The sequence below is a fragment of the Rhizoctonia solani genome, chromosome 1, assembly GCF_016906535.1.
Source record: "Rhizoctonia solani chromosome 1, complete sequence".
Taxonomy (NCBI): domain Eukaryota; kingdom Fungi; phylum Basidiomycota; class Agaricomycetes; order Cantharellales; family Ceratobasidiaceae; genus Rhizoctonia; species Rhizoctonia solani.
The window spans coordinates 594741-614620 of NC_057370.1; the positions used below are offsets into that span (position 1 = coordinate 594741).

Genomic DNA, 19880 nt, shown 5'->3' on the forward strand with positions numbered 1-19880 from the left:
TGGATCGCCACCCGCGTTCAACTGAACCGCGCGAGGACGTCAGCTTCCATTTGGTCAGCGGGATGACTCGATTTAATCGATTATTGTTATTAGCAATCATTGTGTTGCTAAATTTGCACAGAATGGAAAGATTTCATACTTACTTGTGGTGCTACGCGCGGTAGCTAGATTCGGAGGACACGCCGAGCGGTTGACTACTGTCATTCCAGATGATGCGCAATGCATTGAGCGTGTGTGCGGGGAACATGCTTAGTACGTTTCTCGCTATGTCTATTAGCATATATAATCTGGGTGGTTAACACATACAGGGAATCAGATCCTCACATCACCCCCATGTCGTATCTCGACACTAGCGACCAACAACGGCCGACCACGGCTGCCTCCGAAGCAAATACGGTGGTTGCCTCTCGTGCTCCTTCGGAAAATATCGAGATGTCTGAAATCGACAAGAAGCACTCCAGCGACCAGGGCCGTATCAATGTCCAGGAAGCAGAAGCACAATTCAACGCACTTGCTAGACGACTCACTAGGCAAAGCACGAAACAGCACGAAAAGTCCAGTGCTGATATAGAGAAGCAAGAAACTTTTGACTTGCTGGACTATATGCGAACTACCTCGGGCAAGCAAGACGAGGCCGGCTTTGCCAAGAAGCACGTTGGTGTGACGTTTGAAAACCTGTGTGTAACTGGTGCAGGGGGTGTGAAGATATGTGAGTATCTGAACAAGCATCACAGTGACTGACCCCAACTCACCGACCGCAACAAAGATGTCCGTACTTTCCCCGACGCCGTCAAGGAATTCTTGCTGTCTCCATATTACATTGCGAAGAGCCTCGTTGGTGGCCCAGTAGTGGCCCCCAAAACCATCTTACACTCTTTTAATGGAGCTGTACGCCCGGGAGAAATGGTTTTGGTACTTGGTCGCCCTGGCGCCGGTTGCTCATCGTTCCTAAAGACGATCACCAATCAACGAGGTAGTTTTCTTTCGGTTGACGGTGACGTTCGATACGCTGGCTTTGGAGCAGAAGAGTTCGGAAAGCGGTATGCTGGGCAAACAGCATACAACATGGAAGGTGCGTATTGTAGAGGTGTGATGTTTTGATTATTCTGGATTCTAAAGCTCATTTCAGATGACATTCACTATCCTCGATTAAGTGTCGCTCAAACTCTGCAGTTTGCACTCAAGCTCAAATCTCCTGGTCGACTGCTACCAGAACAAACTCGAGCAGAACTAAATGATGAGGTCTTAAGCACGCTTTTATCCATGCTCAACATTACTCATACCAGAAACACGGTGGTTGGAAATGAGTTTGTGCGTGGAGTTTCAGGCGGTGAACGAAAGCGTGTGTCTATTGCTGAAATGATGGTGAGTAGATTTCTCGTAAATCTCTGCTTGGATGCTGACCCTTTTCATTAGGCCTCTCGTGCTGTTGTGTGTTCTTGGGATAACTCAACCCGCGGTCTCGATGCTTCGACTGCGCTCGACTATGCCAAGTCTCTCCGCATAATGACCGACATCTTCAAACTTACCACTTTCGTTTCCCTGTATCAAGCGGGCGAAGGGATTTATGAGCAGTTCGACAAAGTTCTACTCATCGATGAAGGCCGCCAGGTGTACTTCGGGCCTGCACAGGAGGCTCGTGCATACATGGTCTCTCTCGGGTTCCGTAATATGCCGCGCCAAACGACTGCCGACTATCTCACTGGCTGCACGGACCCGAACGAACGCGCATTTGCGGATGGCCTCATGGCCGCTAATGTTCCTTCAACCCCGGATCAACTGGCTCAAGCATTCCAACAAAGCAAGTACTGGTCAATGATACTAGCTGAGCGCCAGGCCATGCAAGCCGAGTGGCAAGGGGAGGAAAATGATCCGTCTGGTTCTCAAGCACAATTCCTCGAAGCGAACAAGGAGGAAAAGCGTAAGCACGTTTCTCGCAAGGACCCGCATACTGTCAGCTTCGTTAGTATGGTTAAGACGCTCGTGTGGCGTCAGTGGCTTTTACAGATTCAGGATACTGTGAGTCTTCCTCGGAGTTATCCAAAATGCCGCTAACGCTCTTCTTAGTTCTCTATATTTACTAGTTTTGCGACCTCTATTATAATTGCAATCGTGGCTGGTAGCGTTTATCTTAATTTACCCCTGACTGCCGCCGGAGGCTTCACTCGAGGGGGCGTGATCTTCTTGGCTCTTTTATTCAATGCCTTTAATGCGTTCAGTGAATTAGTAAGATTTACGCTTTCCTTCTCATGTAGTATACTTACCTCCATCCCCAGCCTACCATGATGGGTGGCCGTCCGATTCTTTACAAACAACTCTCTTACCGGTTTTATCGCGGAAGTGCACTTTCTGTTGCACAAACGATCACAGACCTTCCACTGTCTTCTATTCGGGTTCTGCTCTTCTCGATCATTATCTACTTCATGTGTGGTCTCGATCGGAACGCTGGGGCATTTTTCACTTTTTATCTATTCATATACATCACATTTCTAGCGATGACGGCATTCTTTCGCTTGGTGAGTGCAATCTGCACCGCCCCCTCGCAGCCCTAATAGTTCTACGTATAGATCGGTATTGTTTGCTCTGGGTATGAGGTCGCTGCTCGTTTGGCAGCAGTTATCATCACCTTCATGGTTACCTACGCTGGTTATATGATTCCCGTTCAAGCTATGAAACGATGGCTCTTCTGGATTTGGTATATGTAGGTACTCAACTAACTCCTGGTTTCGACTATGGCTCACATCGTCTATCCTCTCTTAGGAACCCACTCAACTATGGTTTCGCCTCCATGATGGAAAATGAGTTCTATCGTATTGACTTGCAGTGCGTTGGAAACTATATTGTTCCTCGCAACGTCGGCAGCATCACCAAGTATCCCACTGAGCTTGGACCCAACCAAGCTTGTACTCTTCCTGGAGCCACCCCAGGCGAATCACTAGTTACAGGCGATGCATATATGCTGGCAAGCTTCGAGTATCGACAAAAGGATATTTGGCGAAATTTTGGGATTCTTGTTCTGTTCTGGGCTGCATTCATTGCACTGCAGGTATTCGCTATGGAGAAATTCCAGTAAGTGATACGAGTGTTCGCGTATGTTATCGATGCTGATAGTGATATTGATATTACTAGACATGGTGCTAATGCTCGCGCGGTAACGATTTATGCCAAGGAAAAGAAGGAGAACAAGGAACTTAATGACCGTCTTCAGCAACGCAAGGCTGCAGGTCGTAAGGACCAAGGCGATGGCGTCGTTGGTGGTACCACGACCACTAGCGGAAAGGCGTTCACGTGGGAGAACCTCGACTACACCGTCCCTGTTCCCGGGGCACTCGTCAGCTTCTGAACAAAGTCTTCGGCTACGTTAAGCCGGGTACTCTCACCGCGCTCATGGGATCTTCTGGTGCTGGAAAGACCACCCTCCTCGACGTTTTGGCCGGCCGTAAGACTATTGGAGTCATCCACGGTGATGTCCTGATTGGGGGTGAACCCACTGGCGTTGCATTCCAGCGTGGCACTGCTTACTGCGAGCAGCTTGATGTTCATGAATCCACAGCCACTGTTCGCGAGGCCCTCCGATTCTCGGCCTACTTGCGCCAGCCTTATGAGGTCACCAAAGAAGAAAAGGACGCATACGTGGAAGAGGTCATCGCTCTGCTCGAGATGGAGGACATCGCCGATGCTATGATTGGTCAGCCTGGTGTCGGCCTTGGCGTCGAAGCTCGCAAGCGTGTCACGATCGGTGTCGAGCTCGCTGCCAAGCCTCAGCTTCTGCTCTTCCTAGACGAGCCCACCTCTGGCCTTGATGGTCAATCCGCATATAACATTGTCCGATTCTTGAAGAAGCTCGCTGCCGCTGGTCAGGCTATCTTGTGTACAATCCATCAGCCCAACGCCTTGTTGTTCGAGCAGTTCGACAACCTACTCTTACTCCAGCGTGGGGGTGAATGCGTTTACTTCGGCCCTATCGGAAAGGATAGTCAGCACCTTGTGAGGTACCTGGCAGAACGTGGGGCCGAATGTCCCTCTGATGCGAACCCCGCTGAATATGTGCTCGAGGCAATTGGTGCTGGCTCTCGCGAGCGTATTGGACCGACCGATTGGGCTGAGCTCTGGCGTCAGAGCACCAACTTTGAGCAGGTCAGACGCGAAATCCAGCATATCCGGGCAGAAGCCACGCAACACCCCCCGGAATCGGACCCGAAGGCCAACCAGGAATATGCTACTCCGTTCTTCCATCAGCTCAAGATCGTCTCAGAACGTACGCTCACCGCCTTTTGGCGCCAACCTGATTATGGCTTCACCCGATTGTTCACTCATGGTGTTATTGCGCTTATCACGTCATTAACTTTTCTGAATCTCGGCAACTCTACACAAGACCTCCAGTACCGTGTGTTTGCTATCTTCCAAGCCAGCGTGATGCCGGCGATTATCATTTCACAGGTGGAGCCGATGTTCATTATGGCCCGTATGATCTTTATCCGCGAGTCATCGTCTCGCATGTATTCTCAGATCGTATTTGCTCTTGGGCAGCTGTTGGCTGAAATGCCGTATTCGTGAGTCTCATAATTGTATTTTTTAATTCGTTATCCGCTCACCGTCATCTAGAATTCTCTGTGCTGTCACCTATTTCGTATTGTTCTACTATCCAGCAGGCTTCAATACCGCGTCGGATCGCGCAGGATATCACTTTTTTATGATTCTGGCCACTGAATTATTTTCTGTCACGCTTGGACAAATGCTCGCGGCCTTGACACCCACTGTTTATATCGCTTCACTCCTCAACCCTTTTATTCTAGTTACTGTAAGCATATATTCCCTTCTCTTTCCTGGAAAGGGGGCTCACAGTCTATGTTTAGTTCTCCTTATTCTGTGGCGTGACCATCCCTAAAGCCTCGATGCCCGCATTTTGGCGTGCTTGGTTGTATCATCTCGACCCTTTTACCCGCCTCATTTCCGGATTGGTTTCTACTGAGCTTCACGGGCTTCCGATCATTTGTCAAGCAAGCGAATTCTCCATTTTCCAGCCTCCTTCCGGAGAGACTTGCCAACAGTGGGCTGGCGATTTCGTCAATGCTACTGTTGGGTATCTGGATAATCCTGCTGCCACTGCTGACTGTAAGTCATAGCCTTTACGCCGATTTGAAAACTAGATAGATTAATTAATGTTCTTAGGTCGCTACTGCCCTTACTCCGTCGGCGACGAGTTCTATGCCGGACTTGATATCTCGTTTAGCACGCGATGGCGCGACCTCGGCATTATGCTTGCCTTTACTGCTTTTAATACTATAGTCACTCTGATTGCCTCTAAGCTATTCAAGTTCGCAAAACGATAGACAGTTATCTACCTTATTTTCCATGATCGTTCACTTGACATAATGTGCATTACATTCTGAAATCGATTAATTCCTGTTTGATAACTATGTCGGTCGTCATTTAATGGATGCTTGGGCAAGATTTTCGACTTACAGTTGTGACCACCATCGAACGTAGTAGGAGCCTGGTGGACCCATGAACTCCCCCCCCCCCCAGAAAAAGTGATTCCTCTTGTTTACCAATTATATTGAAACTCATGTATCCGGGTAGGCCGTGTGGGCACTTTCTTAACGTCCGCTGTCCAGACCATGGAAGAAGAATTTGTATGTATTTCTCGTCACACCATCCATACCACCCCTCACTTGCAGATTCGAATCCTGACTTATAACCCTGTATACCAGATAGGAATTCCATTTTCCCTGATAATTCTGGTTGGGAATCACAGCTTCAAGTATGCACCCTGGTCTCCGTGGGTCTAGTGCGTTAATCAGGCTGAGTTTACTATACCACGATCGTACCCTATCTTAGCCATCCCTATTAGTACAAATGCAGAGTTTACAGTTGTGTTCCACCTTTGCCGGATGCTAAGTCTTAATCAAAGAGTCATTTTAGGACCATTCCACAGAGTTCTCTGTATTTTATACACACTATACAAAGTCAGCACACTGAAAACAAGCATGTGTATTCAAGTAAAGGTTGAGCTGAGATTAAGGCCAATATATACTGATTTTCAGGATATTATGATACCTCGGTACGCGTGCCGCTCAAAGCTATCTCAGATAGTTCTGCCAACAGCCCTCATTAGTCGGTTATCATACGTTTGGTGCCTATATGAGCTACTGCAGACTCCCCATTGAATTCTGAACATCTCGTAAGTAGCATTACTTCTTTCAAATTTCAAAGCTCCAACACATAGGTCGCTGCGACCTTCCGGTCCTTTGTCGTCATGTGGTGCCCCATGGCATGTACAATAGCTTGCTCCTTCGTCAGGAACTGTTGTTCACAAAAAATGCATCCGAAGCCTGGAGTGTGAGGTTAGTTCAGAAAGCGACCGAGGTTTTTAAGCATACACTTGATCTGGAAGTGATGATAAAGGTGCCGCTAATGATGGGGGATAATCCAATGAGCCGACGCAAATGCGCAGGAGTTGTGACTACTTACAGGCTCGCAGGTTTAGGGTCCCAAACAACATGCCTTCCTTCATCATAGCATTTGGAGCATATGGCCTTGTTTGCACTTTCTCCCAATCCCATCTCTAAACTCGTGAACAAGCTTGTCGATAGACACTCTGTCGTGCTTTGCATCCGCTATCTGGAGCCAGGAAACAGCTGCAATTGTTTCCCCCGTCGGTGTCATAACGTAGGTGAGTCCATCTTGATGTGTAACCTGAAAGGATAGCAGAATCAGTCATGTGTTCTTCTAAGCGTTTTTTGACAAGTACCCATTGTAGGGACTCGTTGTTGTAATCTTGAAAGTCTGAACTATTGGACATGTCTGTAAACAACTTCTGGTATATCTAAAAAAAATTCGTGGAAATAGTAAATTTAGATTGCGTGCGGTGCAGAGTTTTAATATATACATAAATGCTCAATGTTCAGAGGCTCGAGTATCCAAATGCTCAAATGTTCAACTGCCCTCAAGTACATTGAATGTGTATGAGTTGATTCAAGTACGGATGGACAGGGTTTTGCCTGGCTGGGTACATGGGCATCAGTGGCCGATAGAGGATCTCAAGACCGCTGGACATGCCCCACTGTTAACCGCGATAATTTAACTGGTGTTCTATCGATCTCAAGCTGAAATTCCTGAAACTATTGCTCATGTTACTGGTGCACACTTACCGTTAAAAGTCTTTCCCGATGATTTCTCGATCATGGTTAATCCCAGTGTCTGAAAAATGTGAAAAGACCCAGCATATACCAACTTAGATGTAAATAGTAAGGTATAAATGCCTATACGAGTGATTGAGCGTGAATAGTTACAACCGATGAGTGAATTAACCGGAACTTTATCCAACAAGGACTGGGATGAGTTAGTGCGATAGTGCGATTAGTTTTGTTGTGTATCGCCCTTGCCTTATATATATATCAGCAGGAGCACAAAGTTGTATCGTATCTAAGACCACGAGGCATGATCTTGAGGACTGCTTCCCTGACCTATTTTGGTTGCAGCTAGTAGGATAACGATGACATCTAAATCGTGGTAGCAGGAGTAAATAGGTAGGTTATGAGTGATGTAATTAGCTGAGTTTGTTTCTGTCCTCGGTGGGTCACATCTGGTGCGGATGATTCGCAGTCGCTCTCAAAAAAGCTGGTCTTGTAAACAGCCCTATTGAGCACTGTACCTGAGGGCACAGCAAATAACAGGTCTTGCTATCGAAATACTAGTAGCATAAGTGGTATATACATGTTTAAGTCTGTGTTTATGAAGGATACTACCCAGCAAAATGGTTCTTCTCAATTCTCTGTTAAGAATACCGACTGGCTCAAGCTAGGCCTGGGGGCGAAACCATGTGCACGTTGAACCAGACTTGGACGATTGGGCCGTGTGGACATCGTTGTACTGATTGTCCAAACAACCTCCCAGATTCGTATTTTACTTGGAAGCTTCTATGACTGACAGGTACTATATAGGAATCAGAGCAAGTAGGAGCTTGAGGAACTTAAAAAAATTGCGCCAAAGTATGTATGGGGCAGGTAAATGACTTCCACTGTTGCATTCCTAGTCCAATCCAATGTGAACTCCCTCTAAGAGAATAGAAGTGCGATACGAACCATGATTATTAGATACATTAAAAAGATGCAGAAATACTGTGAACCAAGGATAAGAAAGTCATGATACTTAGTTTATCACGGAGCCACGCCTGAGATTCCGTGGTCAACCCCAGGATCTTGGCGCACCGGGTGAAGCCGACAAGCCCGAGATCAGCTACTGCCTCCTTGTTCATCTGGCCAGCACTGGAGATATAGGTTAGCTAGACAATAATCTTGCATAGAAGTGAACTGACATTTTAATCATCGCTTGTTTCATCCCTGGAGCGCAATAATCAATGCTGACAGGTACTCAGAAAAGGCGGCGTCGATATCGGCCAAGACGTTGATTACAAGAGGGGAGCCAAATTTCGTGGAAAGCTTTACGCAAGCAGAGATCACCTCCTATCAAGGGATTACACCAGTCGTCTCAAGTTTAAGAGAACCAATACTAACGATGAACACCTTAATGACGACGTGTGCAAGCTTCGCATGGGCCTCGACAGGGAGGTTTACCGAAGCGCTAGTCAACTGAGAGGTTTCTTTTCTTATAGTTTCGAGAATGATTGTAACTTGTTCTGTGGCTTGTTCGATATCCTTACATCGCTAACACGCTTTCATGAATCAATTATCTCAACAGACATCAGAGCAGGGACTCACCCAAGCGTGCGAGCCTGGTGTCAAGCTCGCCCTTCAAAGTCCATACTTCACCCTGAACATCGACGGCATTGGAGGGTGTTGATCTCCGGGGACCGGGACGGCATCTTCGCCTGCTCCGTAAGATGCAGGGTTTCGTTATAGTAATCGGGTATGTTATGTTGGTGAGCTATCAGGCCAGCGCGGTGAGAGGGAGGGAGGGCATGTGCGATGTGCCCAGCAGACAACAGCAAGTATGGATAGACTATTAAGGCACGCATTTCTGAGCGAGTGTGAATATAAAGGAGAGTGGGTTTAGAGGCAAGGGAGCAGTCACTGGTGAAAGACGCTTGGCTCGAGCTTTATACTTGGTTCATAGAGATTAAAAATCTAACCATTCGTCGTTTCATTCGGTAAACGACGCGCGTGGTCCCTGAAACTAAGGAAAGGAAGAAGCAGCAACTCGGGGTCCGCGCCGTAGTAATAGTGTCAACAAGCGAGGGGTTATTTGGATATGCCATGATCAGCTGTCTGGCTGACACCCAAGGAACGTAAACGTGAAAAGTTTAGAAATAGAACTTATCTCCTCCATCCCTCTATTCGTGTGAAAGTCTAATTTCCCAGGCATTGATGGAACAGTTGAGCCCGCGTCCCAAGGGGCTTACAGTACCAGCAATATGAGGTCCGATACCCAGTAATGCAACAACGGGACCTATGTGAGTCGAATGAGGTAGCAGTAATAGCAGGGTTCTGTACGTATAGTGTTAATACTTGTCGTCATGTAACGAACAGACTTGGCTTGGTCATCAGAGCGCATTTGGCTTCAAATTCCATCACAGCCACTGATCGAGGTACACGTGAGCCAAGACAATGTGCCCTGCCTGTTTATACACCCTCCACGCCTCCGAAAGCTTTGGAAAATACATTTCATCCCCATAATGCCCCCAATCGTTTAATCAGACAGAATGTAACTCGTGCTGGGATGGCCAGTGCGTCAAGTGTGATTCTGAAACGCGAACATTGTTGGAATGAGGAAGTGGATGGCGAAATATATTAATAATCGGAGTGGACACTGGACACTGAGTGAGGTTTCCGAATGGTGGCGAAACGTGCAACTTACTACCACTCATCAATGAACAGCGAATTTCCCTGCCACAGCTCCGTCTTGGTTATCTTATTAGAGACAGTATTCACAATTTTTATTATTGTGCTCTCGAGCCACCGATAAATAGAGTTCGTTCCAATTGAACTCCCACGGGGTTTTGTTTTATGGCTGCTGGTACTGGTGCCAGTACTGACGTGTTTCACGAGCTTTAATTAGTGAGTGTCAACCGGCCTGGGCCGGCATATTGAGAGTGAAGAGATAGTGCAACGAGGACGAAAGCATGATAAGGAAAGATGTGAGTAGGGTTTCTATTCTCACACGCGCAAGGCGTGGAGGCGATATGGATGGATGGAAGAGGGTACAATAGTTAAATCAACAATCGTCCGAGAATATAATAACTGAAGAATTCGAAGGCATCGATGTGCGACACTAGTGAAGGTGTAAGAATCTTGGGAGTTGTGCCTTGCCAATCCATTCATCATGTGGTACTGATGATAATAACGATAAGGTAGCTGTATAGGATCTTTTCGGCAACCCAATCATTCTCACATCCACATTGATTCATATTTGAGTAGTAGTGTAATAAGACTATACGGATCACTAGACAAAAAGCAGAATCCTCGTGTGGTCTATATTGATGATTAGGAAAGAGCGTGTTTGTCGGCGATTGTTTGGCCTCGAACCACTTACTTCAGGGTCTATTTGATGTTGATATCATTGAAGACCAAGACAACACTCATGTACCTTCGGGAAGAGATACGATTGGGACGCGTACTTGACGGTATACGACTTCGATGAGGTCCAGTGGTCACGAGAGCAAACCCACTTTCCTTTCTGGCCTCGATAGCCCATTTGTACTAGCTCCAGCTTCCTCGAGGTTCCTTCGGCTACCGTTATCGAGGCTATAAGAATGCATACCTTCTGAAGTTCGCCCTTTCACTCGGCCATGAGCGACATCGACTCCAAGCATGCTGTAGAGCAACACGAATACTTGCCCGGACAGTCACCGAAACACCCTGATGCTGAGTTTGGTGACTGAAGCTCGGCGTGCGCTCGAAAGGCGCCTCCTTCGCAAGTTAGATTTGCGAATGAGTATATTAATATTTATATACATTCTCAACTATGTGAGTGTATCCAACCAATCTACATTCTATCGATCTTAGTCCCCATATCGACTCCAAGCATGCTGTAGAGCAACACGAATACTTGCCCGGACAGTCACCACATCCTGATGCTGAGTTTGGGGGACTGAAGCTCGGCGTGCGCTCGAAAGGCGCCTCCTTCGCAAGTTAGATTTGCGAATGAGTATATTAATATTTATATACATTCTCAACTATGTGAGTGTATCCAACCAATCTACATTCTATCGATCTTAGTCCCCAATTAGATCGACCGGAACAATGCCGCTGCCGCCCGTCTCCGAGGGTTTGAGGAGGACTTGGGTCTAACTGGAAAACAATTCCCAACATTACTCTCAATTCTTTATGTGGGCTATATCTTGATGCAAATCCGAGCAATATCTTCTTGAACTGTAGGGCTTGGTTCATTTTCATCCAACAATTGATCAAACTCACGAATGGCCTTGGTCAGATATCGGGAAACCCTCTTTGTATTTGCCGGTGTGCATGTTGATCTGGGGGATGATATCCGTTTTGACAGGCGCCACACAAGCAAGTCGAATTTCTGGATTACTTTGTCTTCAACTCTGACTTTGTATCAGTTTCGTCGGCGCGTTGCTCACTCGTTTCTTCCTTGGCTTCGTTGAGGCCGCATTCTTTCCCGGCGCTCTTTTCTCTTGTCCAAATGGTATAAGCGGAATGAACTGGGCTGAGGACTGCAATTCTCTATTGTGGTAAGTTATATTTTACTTTGATTGACTTATCTAAACTGAAGTTTTACAAGGCAATTTGTCTAGCAACGCCTTTGGAGGACTCTTGGCTGCCGGTATTCTGGACGGAATGCAAGGGAAATTAGGACATGCTGCCTGGAGGTAAGGGATGGTGGGCCAGTTAAATCCGCCGAAACTAAACCATTGGTTCGAAGATGGCTATTCTATATCGAGGGTGCTCTGACCATGGCAGTCGCTGTTCTAGCTATCTTTGTCCTTCCCGATTTCCCCAACACTACAAGATGGCTCTCTCCTGAAGAGAGACGCCTAGCCGAGGTCAGAATGGCAGAGGTTTGTGGTTCAAGGCAAAGCTTTCGTGGAAACATTAGTGATCTCTCAATAGGATGTTGGAGGCGAAGTAGACAAAGACTCTTCGGAGGAAGGTCACCTGTATGGGTTCTTCCTTGCTATGAAGGATTGGAAGGTCTGGTGGCTTGCTGTAGCACTTACCGGTATCACCATCGGCCTCAGTTTTAATGCATACTTTCGTGAGTTCCGTCCACTTGCTCAGTTGTAATGGATTACTTATGATTTTCGTACAGCCAGTGAGACTTGTTTTACCGTTTATTTAAATTTGCATAGACTAAATCATACTTCAAGCACTCACGGCCACTCTTGGATACAGTAGAAATATATCTTGCTCCTCTGTGCCCCACCATGGGCTTTCGCAACGTGAGCCTCCCTTGTACCACGCCACCGTAAGACTGAAGTCCTGGACAGTATCATTGGTTTTATAAATGCCCGACACGCGGATAAAACAGGGGAACGATTTCTGCACATCTCAATCCCATTATTCATCGGAATAATCGGGTTTGTGATTGCGATTGCCACTATGAACATTGCAGCGCGGTATATTCGCTGTTCCTGGTATGCAAGTTTCCGCTCTTTCTTTCCCTTTACTGACAAGCATTAGATGGCACAAGCATATGCTGGTTTGATCGTTTTACTATCTTGGGTTTCTAATTCGATTCCTCGTCCTCCGGCAAAGCGTGCTGTTGCACTCGCATTCATCAATGCGTTCTCACAGCTGGGAAATGTAGCTGGATCTTACGTGTGGCCTAAAGAGTGGAGTCCAACGGTTAGTGGATGCCTGCTGTATTTTTAATTACAAACTGACCGATTTTTAGTATCGCAAATCATATGTTATATGCATTGCATGTTTTGCTTTGGCTATTGCAATGGCCCTATTTCTCCGTCAACACTTAGCTCACCTAAACAAGTCAGTAAATTATCAGGCATTCTAATCACGTTCGGCTCATGATAATTTCTGCCAGGCGATTGGATAGGGGCGAGGCAGTTGAAGGGATATCCGAGAGGGCCGAGGCTATAGCAGAAGCGGCCGAACTTGAAGGTGTCCCGGTGGAAGAGTTGAGATCAAGGCGCCAAGGTTCAGATTTTTGTACTGAGGAGCGAGACTATGTTCCGAAGGAGCTGGGCGTGATATTAACGCTATGAGAAATCAATAAAAATACAGTACATATTACCGATTGAAAATATACAATTCAAAAGTGTTTTAAGCAGTGATCGTAGTAACCGATTCATGCCTCTCTCGTTGTCTCAATAGCTCGTCTCGCTTCTTAAATGCCAATAGCATTCCCTCGTAAACAGTCCACCCGATCGCAGAGCTGCACATCTTGCGTGTCATACGAAGAGACATGCCGCTATAAAATCCTAGCAGACCCGATTCCTGTAATATTGTGACGTGAGTGAGGACTTAAAGATCAAATTCATGGACCTAACCCGTAATATAGCAGAAAAGGTGCCGCGAAAAGAGTTGAATTCGGGCTCGGAACGCACTTGCATGCTAGTCTAAATACACAAACTATGTTGGCTTGCATATCAAATGGAATAAATAAAAGCATATACGTACCTTGACCATGTCAACGGATGAGTCATGAAGGTGGCGAATGACCCTGCAAACATGCCTAGGATGGCCCATCAGTCCAGCATCTCCCTCACGATTCCGGTTCCGCCTTACCTGCACCGCTGTGGACAACTGCAGCCGTGGAAGGCACGCTAGTATCGAACAATTTTTCTGCAATAAGAATAAGGGTGGGGATACATGTCAGTGGTAGGCAATAATACACATACCTCCATGATTTTTGGCAGCCTCGTAAGATGCCACAAATAGGCCCGCATATGGTGCATCCCGGAACACCGACGGGAGGAACCCTTGCCAAAGACCTCGTATACCGGATGTTTGCACCAATGATCTTAGACCTTGAGGAATCGAAGTATATTCGAATGCACCACTCTTTTAATCGGTGAGTCGGGTTCAATAGAAAAATGAAAAGTCACTCACCTCCTTCAAAACTGCCAGTGGGCTCAATAGAAATCCGACCGCGACACGGGTGCACGCGCCAGAGGCTAGGTTGGCTTCAGGTCTAAGTTTCGGGAGTGCAGAACCTTTTTCATTTGCTGTTGAACTAGGTGCTGCAAGCGAAGGAAATTTTACAAGTCGGCCCCTTACGGACTGAAGTGCATAAAAGTAAATTGCTACCCCAGGAACGGATCTATGCACGGGTGTCTCGTGTCAATAGATCAAGATCCATGTTCGTATACTCACCTCGCAACTGTAGGTGTCAAACCTCTCCAAAGTCCAGTAATACCTTTCTTGTCCACAGTATTCTTCGCGATCCCGAGTATCCCAGCTATGCCCCTGATTCGTCGGAAAAAGCAAGTGTAGTTACGAGGGAACCTACTTTCCATTCCCTCCTCTTTGCAGCTGAGTCTTGACCAGGTCCAATGGCTGGAGCACGACCGATGAGGCCAGCCCCGACATGGCACCTACGAGGTTTTATTAGCCAAAATAAAATAAAAGGGAGCTCTGGAATTGCTAACCCGAGATAAGATGCTGAGCAGCGCTTTGGGTTGCCATTAAAGAACAAAAGACAGAAATAAAGTGACTGATGCGATTGAAAGAAGGGTCATGATCAACGTCGAGTATTGCAAACAAAGAGGATCGACGTCACCTATGTCCGATCGTAACTTGTTAACAAATTTTGAAGGCGAGATCGACGATCTTATCTTATCCTATCTTATCTTATCACAACCGACCATATAGACTACGGTCAATTCAATAAGCACACCTCTAGTATCGGGAGAGATGGGAGAGATGGGAGATGGGAGAGATGGGAGAGATACAACTAAGAAATATCTTTTGAGTGCTCGAAAATAAGTAGCTTAAATGCAAGGAGCTGGTGAGTCATACATACTTGTTTTGTCCAGCCCTGGTGCGGGTAGAATAGGCGAGTCTTCCGAGTGATGGCAGGCCACGCACTTGATATTTGGGTAGAAGAGTCCGTGATATTAGAGTTTCAGTCGAATGAGTCGCCCAGATATTACTAAAAGCTCCATTTGAGGTGTTGAGAATCTTCAAAACATTAGATGGATTTGTAGGCCGCATACATGATTGAAGCATGGAGACCGTGAACCAAAATGAATAGCTGATAAAAGGCACATATGCATAGGGCATTTGGCTCATATATATATTAAGCTACAATTGTTGGACTACGCTAATCTGAAGCTTTCAGCTATGCGGAACTACGGGTGGGGCAATTGTGCGATAGGCGCTGGGCGATTAACAATGGCCCCATGTGTTTGAATTTCACATCTCAAATATTGTAGATCATGCCTCCACCAAGTTTTTTCCCAACGCCAGCCATAGCAAGTCTTTAGGGCTCTTTGGATGATAGAATAGCCTTAAAACATCCCTCGTTTTAACTAGGATCATGCAGTGGCCGGCTCGGAGCTGGTACCGTTGCTGTGCTCTGCGTGCAGCCTCTGGATCTTCTTCGTATTCAATTACAAGTTGCTACCTCGGCACCAGCAAATCGAAATCCACTAAGGACAATATGGAGGTAAGAAAGTGCGTGTCACCTCATCCGAAGAATGAACTATTTGACACACATTGTTACTAGTTCTTTGAGCAAAATCAAAGCCGAGCATGGCGTGAGGGGCCTTTACCGGGGCGTTGGAACCAACGTCGTTGGGAATGGAGCGAGTTGGGGCGCGTATTTTTGGCTGTGGGTGTATTCAATTTTCACAATTGTTCCCATTCACCTATTGTTCGACAAAAGATACGCGGCGATCAAGAGCAAAATGTTCAACAGTCCGGACCCGCGCACCCCCGCACCACCATTGACCAATCTTATAGCTTCGGCAGAGGCCAGTAAGTATGTGCGCAAATCTTTGGAGTCGACTGAACGGCGTTCTATTCACAGGTATTATCACTGCATTACTCACTAATCCGATATGGGTAGTCAAGGTTAGTGTTTACGACCCAACCAGGGCAGCCAGGTGCTTATCGAGGCCTATGGGGTACGATTATTTCACCCCAATGACCTTGATAATCTAACCCATTCTTCAGACGGCTTGAGCTCCATATATAAACACGAAGGTTGGCGAGGATTATACCGTGGTACATCCTTAGCGTTATTGAGTGTGAGCAATGGTGAGCAGACCGCAGTCGGCTTCAGAAGCTTGACCTAACCAATCTCAGGTGCAATTCAGTTTGTTGCTTATGAAGAATTGAAACGACTGTGCTTTGAACGAAACGGAGTAAATTAAGAAATCCTGGACTGGATTCCAAGCCGGGAGACGACCGATTGGTTCGGATGTTGACGTATATCCGGTCCAGATTGGAGTACTAATTGCAACGTTTAGTCAAATACAACATACACAGCTATTTCGGCCGCCGCGAAATTGATTGCAATGACATCAACTTATCCGCTCCAGGTTGTTCGATCTCGTATGCAGGTATGGGTACTTTTCTTGATAGTGAAAGTTCTAAGCATTATTGCCGCATGCCAAAAGAATCACGCAACCATGCACCTTTATCCAACCATCCCATTGTGTATATCTCGCACTTGGCGCGACGAAGGTATTCGGGATTTTATCGGGGACTGGCCACTAATTTTATCCGGGTCCTTCCCAATACCTGTGTGACATTTGTGGTGTACGAAAATCTAGCTTGGTTGATGCGTCAGGCCGCATTGTCCCGCCGGGGTGCCTATAGAGGACGGAGTTGTGACTTCTTAGATAGGTAGTAGTTGGAGGACTGTACTTTATGTTAAAGTGAGGTAATTTAATTAGCATACCATTCCAATGCCTTGAAGGTGAACCCGGATGAATCCGAGGAGATGAATTGGAGGATCAGTTTATAGGAGGGATGTATGCACTTCGTTTGGCAGCAATACATCTGCTCTGATCATCTACCATTTATATCCGCCTTTTGTGCTTTGGGTGTATGACCAGGTACTACGGTGAAGCACAAATTGTGCGAATTGTAAGGCAAAATGTTTGAAAACATCTGGTAATCAGCGCTAGAGAATCAGCCTTACAAGGCACTTCCACCGATTTCGAGTACCCGTATTGTGCTAGATTCGTATCAGATGCAGTTGATACAACGTATAGTTTTGTCATCCATACCCCGATCCACCTTGGTTTTGTTTCCTGCGGACAACAGCCACAGCATTTTATTTCGTCAATATGGATCATTATCACCCCATTGCTATACCAGTGAAGTAGCGCGCAAAAGAACTGAGCAATACTAAAGATCCGGAGTACACAAATAAAAACAAAACACATAGATGCACCGCATAGACACCGGATTTGGATTCAGTGGGGTTTTGCGACGGAGTCCGTGGAGGACGCAAAACTTACACTGGGCCGCTGAGGCCAGGGACATAGGTCATCACTATTTCCCATGTATTGTATTTGTTTCTCGTTTGTAACCATGGTTCGGCCCTTGCTTCCACTTCCTTTCTATCATATCACATCCTGCGTTCGCTGTTGCTCGCAGCATCATTCACCCGTTTCCCCGTTTTTCTATGAGTCCCACCCGCCCAGAACCCTACCCGCATACGACCTGGTTTGGCCGCCCGCCCAGCTCGCTCGATGGCAGCCTCGATGGCACCCCGGTTCGGCGTACCGCATCTCCGGCCTCCACCCCTCTTCGTCCGCCGGTCCCGGTGGTATCTCTTACCCATTGTACTAATGTTTCTCCCCTCTTGCTGTACCGGCCAAGGCCAATTTCATGCTGTGTATTGATGTAAGGGGCTCCAAGAGACGGCAGGTTGTATACCGAACGGCTCGATGTATGCATCGACGGACTACGGCCCTAATTGCACATGTGTGGAAACCATGCAGCTTTGAGATACACAAGATCAAAGCGAGTAATTGTTTCCATGCTGGAAGATGGGTTGCGCACCTATAGCGGTAGCCCTGTCTTCAGACATTCCTATGTGGTATGGTCTACCTGGACCACAGTTATGGGTGTCGCTTTGGTAAGGCAAGAACCCCAACATGGAGCCGGGGCTATACCCCCGAGGCCCCGATTCTATAAAGAATAGTTCCTTGTACCTGTGAAAAGGAACACGGTGGTACTGGGTGTGAGTGATTTCCGACCTGGGATATCACTCCATGACGAACTTTGTGGATTCGAATCAGACTTGTCTGAAAGTAAGATTATCTGGTTGTATGCGCTGCGTGTAGTATGGTTTGAGCAGATTATTAATAGGTTGAGATTGTATATGCGCCCATAGTCTTGTCGCTAAAAATAGGTTTGGCTAGATTAGGGTATACATTCACAACGAACTTTGTTAAGTGTGCTATGAATCGGTCTCTTGGTTGTATAACCCTAGTTAGAGCATCAGAGTAGCAAAAGGGGGGCTGTCCCTAAATATTGGGCGTGTGCGCCACGTACGCAAGGTGTGCTCCAGAAGGTCTAAAACTGGAAAACGATGAGCGGCTAGCGCTCACTATCCGCAAGCTCGAACTTGGGCAGGATGGCAAAGGGTAGCTGCGGTCACATCGCATGAACAAGAGGGGCACTTTTCTACTTTCAAGGTCTGGGGGTTGCCGAAATTTAAAAACGGTCCAGTCGGACGGACATTCCAGACATTAAGATATCAATGTTAATTCACATGCCTTTAGAGGGAAAAGATAATTATGAGCTGGAAGCACGCCTAGCCTTGATCCACTCAACAACGTGTGGGACGTCCTGTGGATTAGGGGATTGAATATGTAAATGGCTCTAGGGGAACATGCCCCTTTGCGCTACATGATGAAGCTGAGCTTACCTCGGAAATTTTGCTCGGCATGGCAGGCTCGCTGAGAAATGTCGGAATAAGCCCACCAGGAGAGGAACGGGTGGCCATACTAGGGACCAAGGGCGTGATCCCTTGTTAGTATTTTGATCCCCGATAATACAGAAACGGAGTACTAACATCCACTCGACTTTACCGTCAATTTCTTTGACACGTTCGACACTAACATAGTGACCTCGTACGCCTCGAGGCTCTTTTTCTTTCAGATCTTGATCTGCAGAGACCTGCAATATAGGTTCAATATATTATATAAGTGGTATGTGCATGTACAAGACTTACGTCAAGAGGTAAACTAATGACGAAGCCTTGCTTCCCGGGCTGTTCCTCCAGGATACAGGCGATAAGGACGGTGAATACTCTGTCCGAAACAGGGGGAGTGAAACTGTACCCCATCGTCCAAGCTGGTGTTGCAGAGAGTAAGTGGTAAGGATTGATGGGTATCATATTATTGGATGAACCTTCAAAGCCATCATAGGAGCCGAGGGTGTCGCAGACTTGACTTCAGGGACATACTGCTTCTCATTCAGCGAGTGATTTATACCTTGAATTCAGAACAAGTTTAGATATATGTCATCGTTCGCTAGAATGGATAAACATTCACCCAGACAGTTCCAGAAATCATCAAAAGTCCCGTCTTCTGGCCCATGGGTGCTGGTGAAGCGTGAATGGATAGCTCGTTCGCGACGAGTTAAAAATGAGATCACCTGGTCCTAGAGTGCCAAGAAGGACCCATCATAGCCTTCCTGTGCGTACGTACGCCATGATGGGTCTTACCCTCTGGCCAATTGAACATCCGGAAGATCTTCGAAGAGAGTGATAAATCAATGCAGTGCAGTCGAGAGGCTGGGAGATATGAGCTCACTTTTTATGGAAGTTGCTTCGAGTTTGAGATAAGTAGACATGACACTGGTTCCGACCTGATTGTTGCAGGCCAGGTAGAGCTGCTGGTGCAAAGCTATGGCAAGCACAGCCACATAATTTATTGCCAATCCTTCAATGGCTTCTCCTGTGACAGGGTACCAAGCACGAAACCCAGTTGGCATGCTGTACCAAATGAATTATAAAACCGGCTACGTGTA

At 46.8% G+C, this 19880-nt stretch overlaps 6 protein-coding genes across 6 annotated transcripts; 3 read left to right on the forward strand and 3 right to left on the reverse strand.

The window, feature by feature from the left end:
- Positions 1–333: 333 nt before the first annotated feature.
- RhiXN_03676 (ABC transporter G family member 21) lies at positions 334–3343 on the forward strand (the record flags this gene model as incomplete). The annotated part of the gene is made up of 10 exons (XM_043323493.1): positions 334–709; positions 767–888; positions 955–1072; positions 1130–1365; positions 1417–2019; positions 2068–2226; positions 2277–2516; positions 2568–2701; positions 2761–3069; positions 3130–3343. 10 exons carry the CDS (start codon positions 334–336, stop codon positions 3341–3343), a joined length of 2511 nt encoding a protein of 836 aa, XP_043175912.1.
- Positions 3344–3387: 44 nt separating this feature from the next.
- Positions 3388–5333, forward strand: RhiXN_03677 (uncharacterized protein; the record flags this gene model as incomplete). The annotated part of the gene is made up of 4 exons (XM_043323494.1): positions 3388–4553; positions 4606–4801; positions 4857–5115; positions 5173–5333. The coding sequence occupies 4 exons, from the start codon at positions 3388–3390 to the stop codon at positions 5331–5333; spliced, it is 1782 nt and encodes a 593-aa protein (XP_043175913.1).
- An 877-nt stretch (positions 5334–6210) lies between these two features.
- Positions 6211–6805, reverse strand: RhiXN_03678 (uncharacterized protein; the record flags this gene model as incomplete). The annotated part of the gene is made up of 5 exons (XM_043323495.1): positions 6211–6335; positions 6386–6414; positions 6475–6566; positions 6601–6699; positions 6755–6805. 5 exons carry the CDS (start codon positions 6803–6805, stop codon positions 6211–6213), a joined length of 396 nt encoding a protein of 131 aa, XP_043175914.1.
- A 4816-nt stretch (positions 6806–11621) lies between these two features.
- On the forward strand, positions 11622–13147 carry RhiXN_03679 (major facilitator superfamily transporter; the record flags this gene model as incomplete). Its single annotated transcript, XM_043323496.1, has 7 exons — positions 11622–11656; positions 11720–11794; positions 11848–11983; positions 12036–12180; positions 12616–12770; positions 12820–12911; positions 12967–13147. 7 exons carry the CDS (start codon positions 11622–11624, stop codon positions 13145–13147), a joined length of 819 nt encoding a protein of 272 aa, XP_043175915.1.
- A 58-nt stretch (positions 13148–13205) lies between these two features.
- RhiXN_03680 (mitochondrial carrier protein) lies at positions 13206–14570 on the reverse strand (the record flags this gene model as incomplete). The annotated part of the gene is made up of 9 exons (XM_043323497.1): positions 13206–13379; positions 13433–13496; positions 13563–13617; positions 13671–13727; positions 13784–13946; positions 13995–14205; positions 14259–14351; positions 14395–14479; positions 14534–14570. The coding sequence occupies 9 exons, from the start codon at positions 14568–14570 to the stop codon at positions 13206–13208; spliced, it is 939 nt and encodes a 312-aa protein (XP_043175916.1).
- Positions 14571–18641: 4071 nt separating this feature from the next.
- Positions 18642–19245, reverse strand: RhiXN_03681 (uncharacterized protein; the record flags this gene model as incomplete). Its single annotated transcript, XM_043323498.1, has 4 exons — positions 18642–18695; positions 18775–18853; positions 18922–19025; positions 19081–19245. The coding sequence occupies 4 exons, from the start codon at positions 19243–19245 to the stop codon at positions 18642–18644; spliced, it is 402 nt and encodes a 133-aa protein (XP_043175917.1).
- Between the last annotated feature and the right edge of the window lie 635 nt (positions 19246–19880).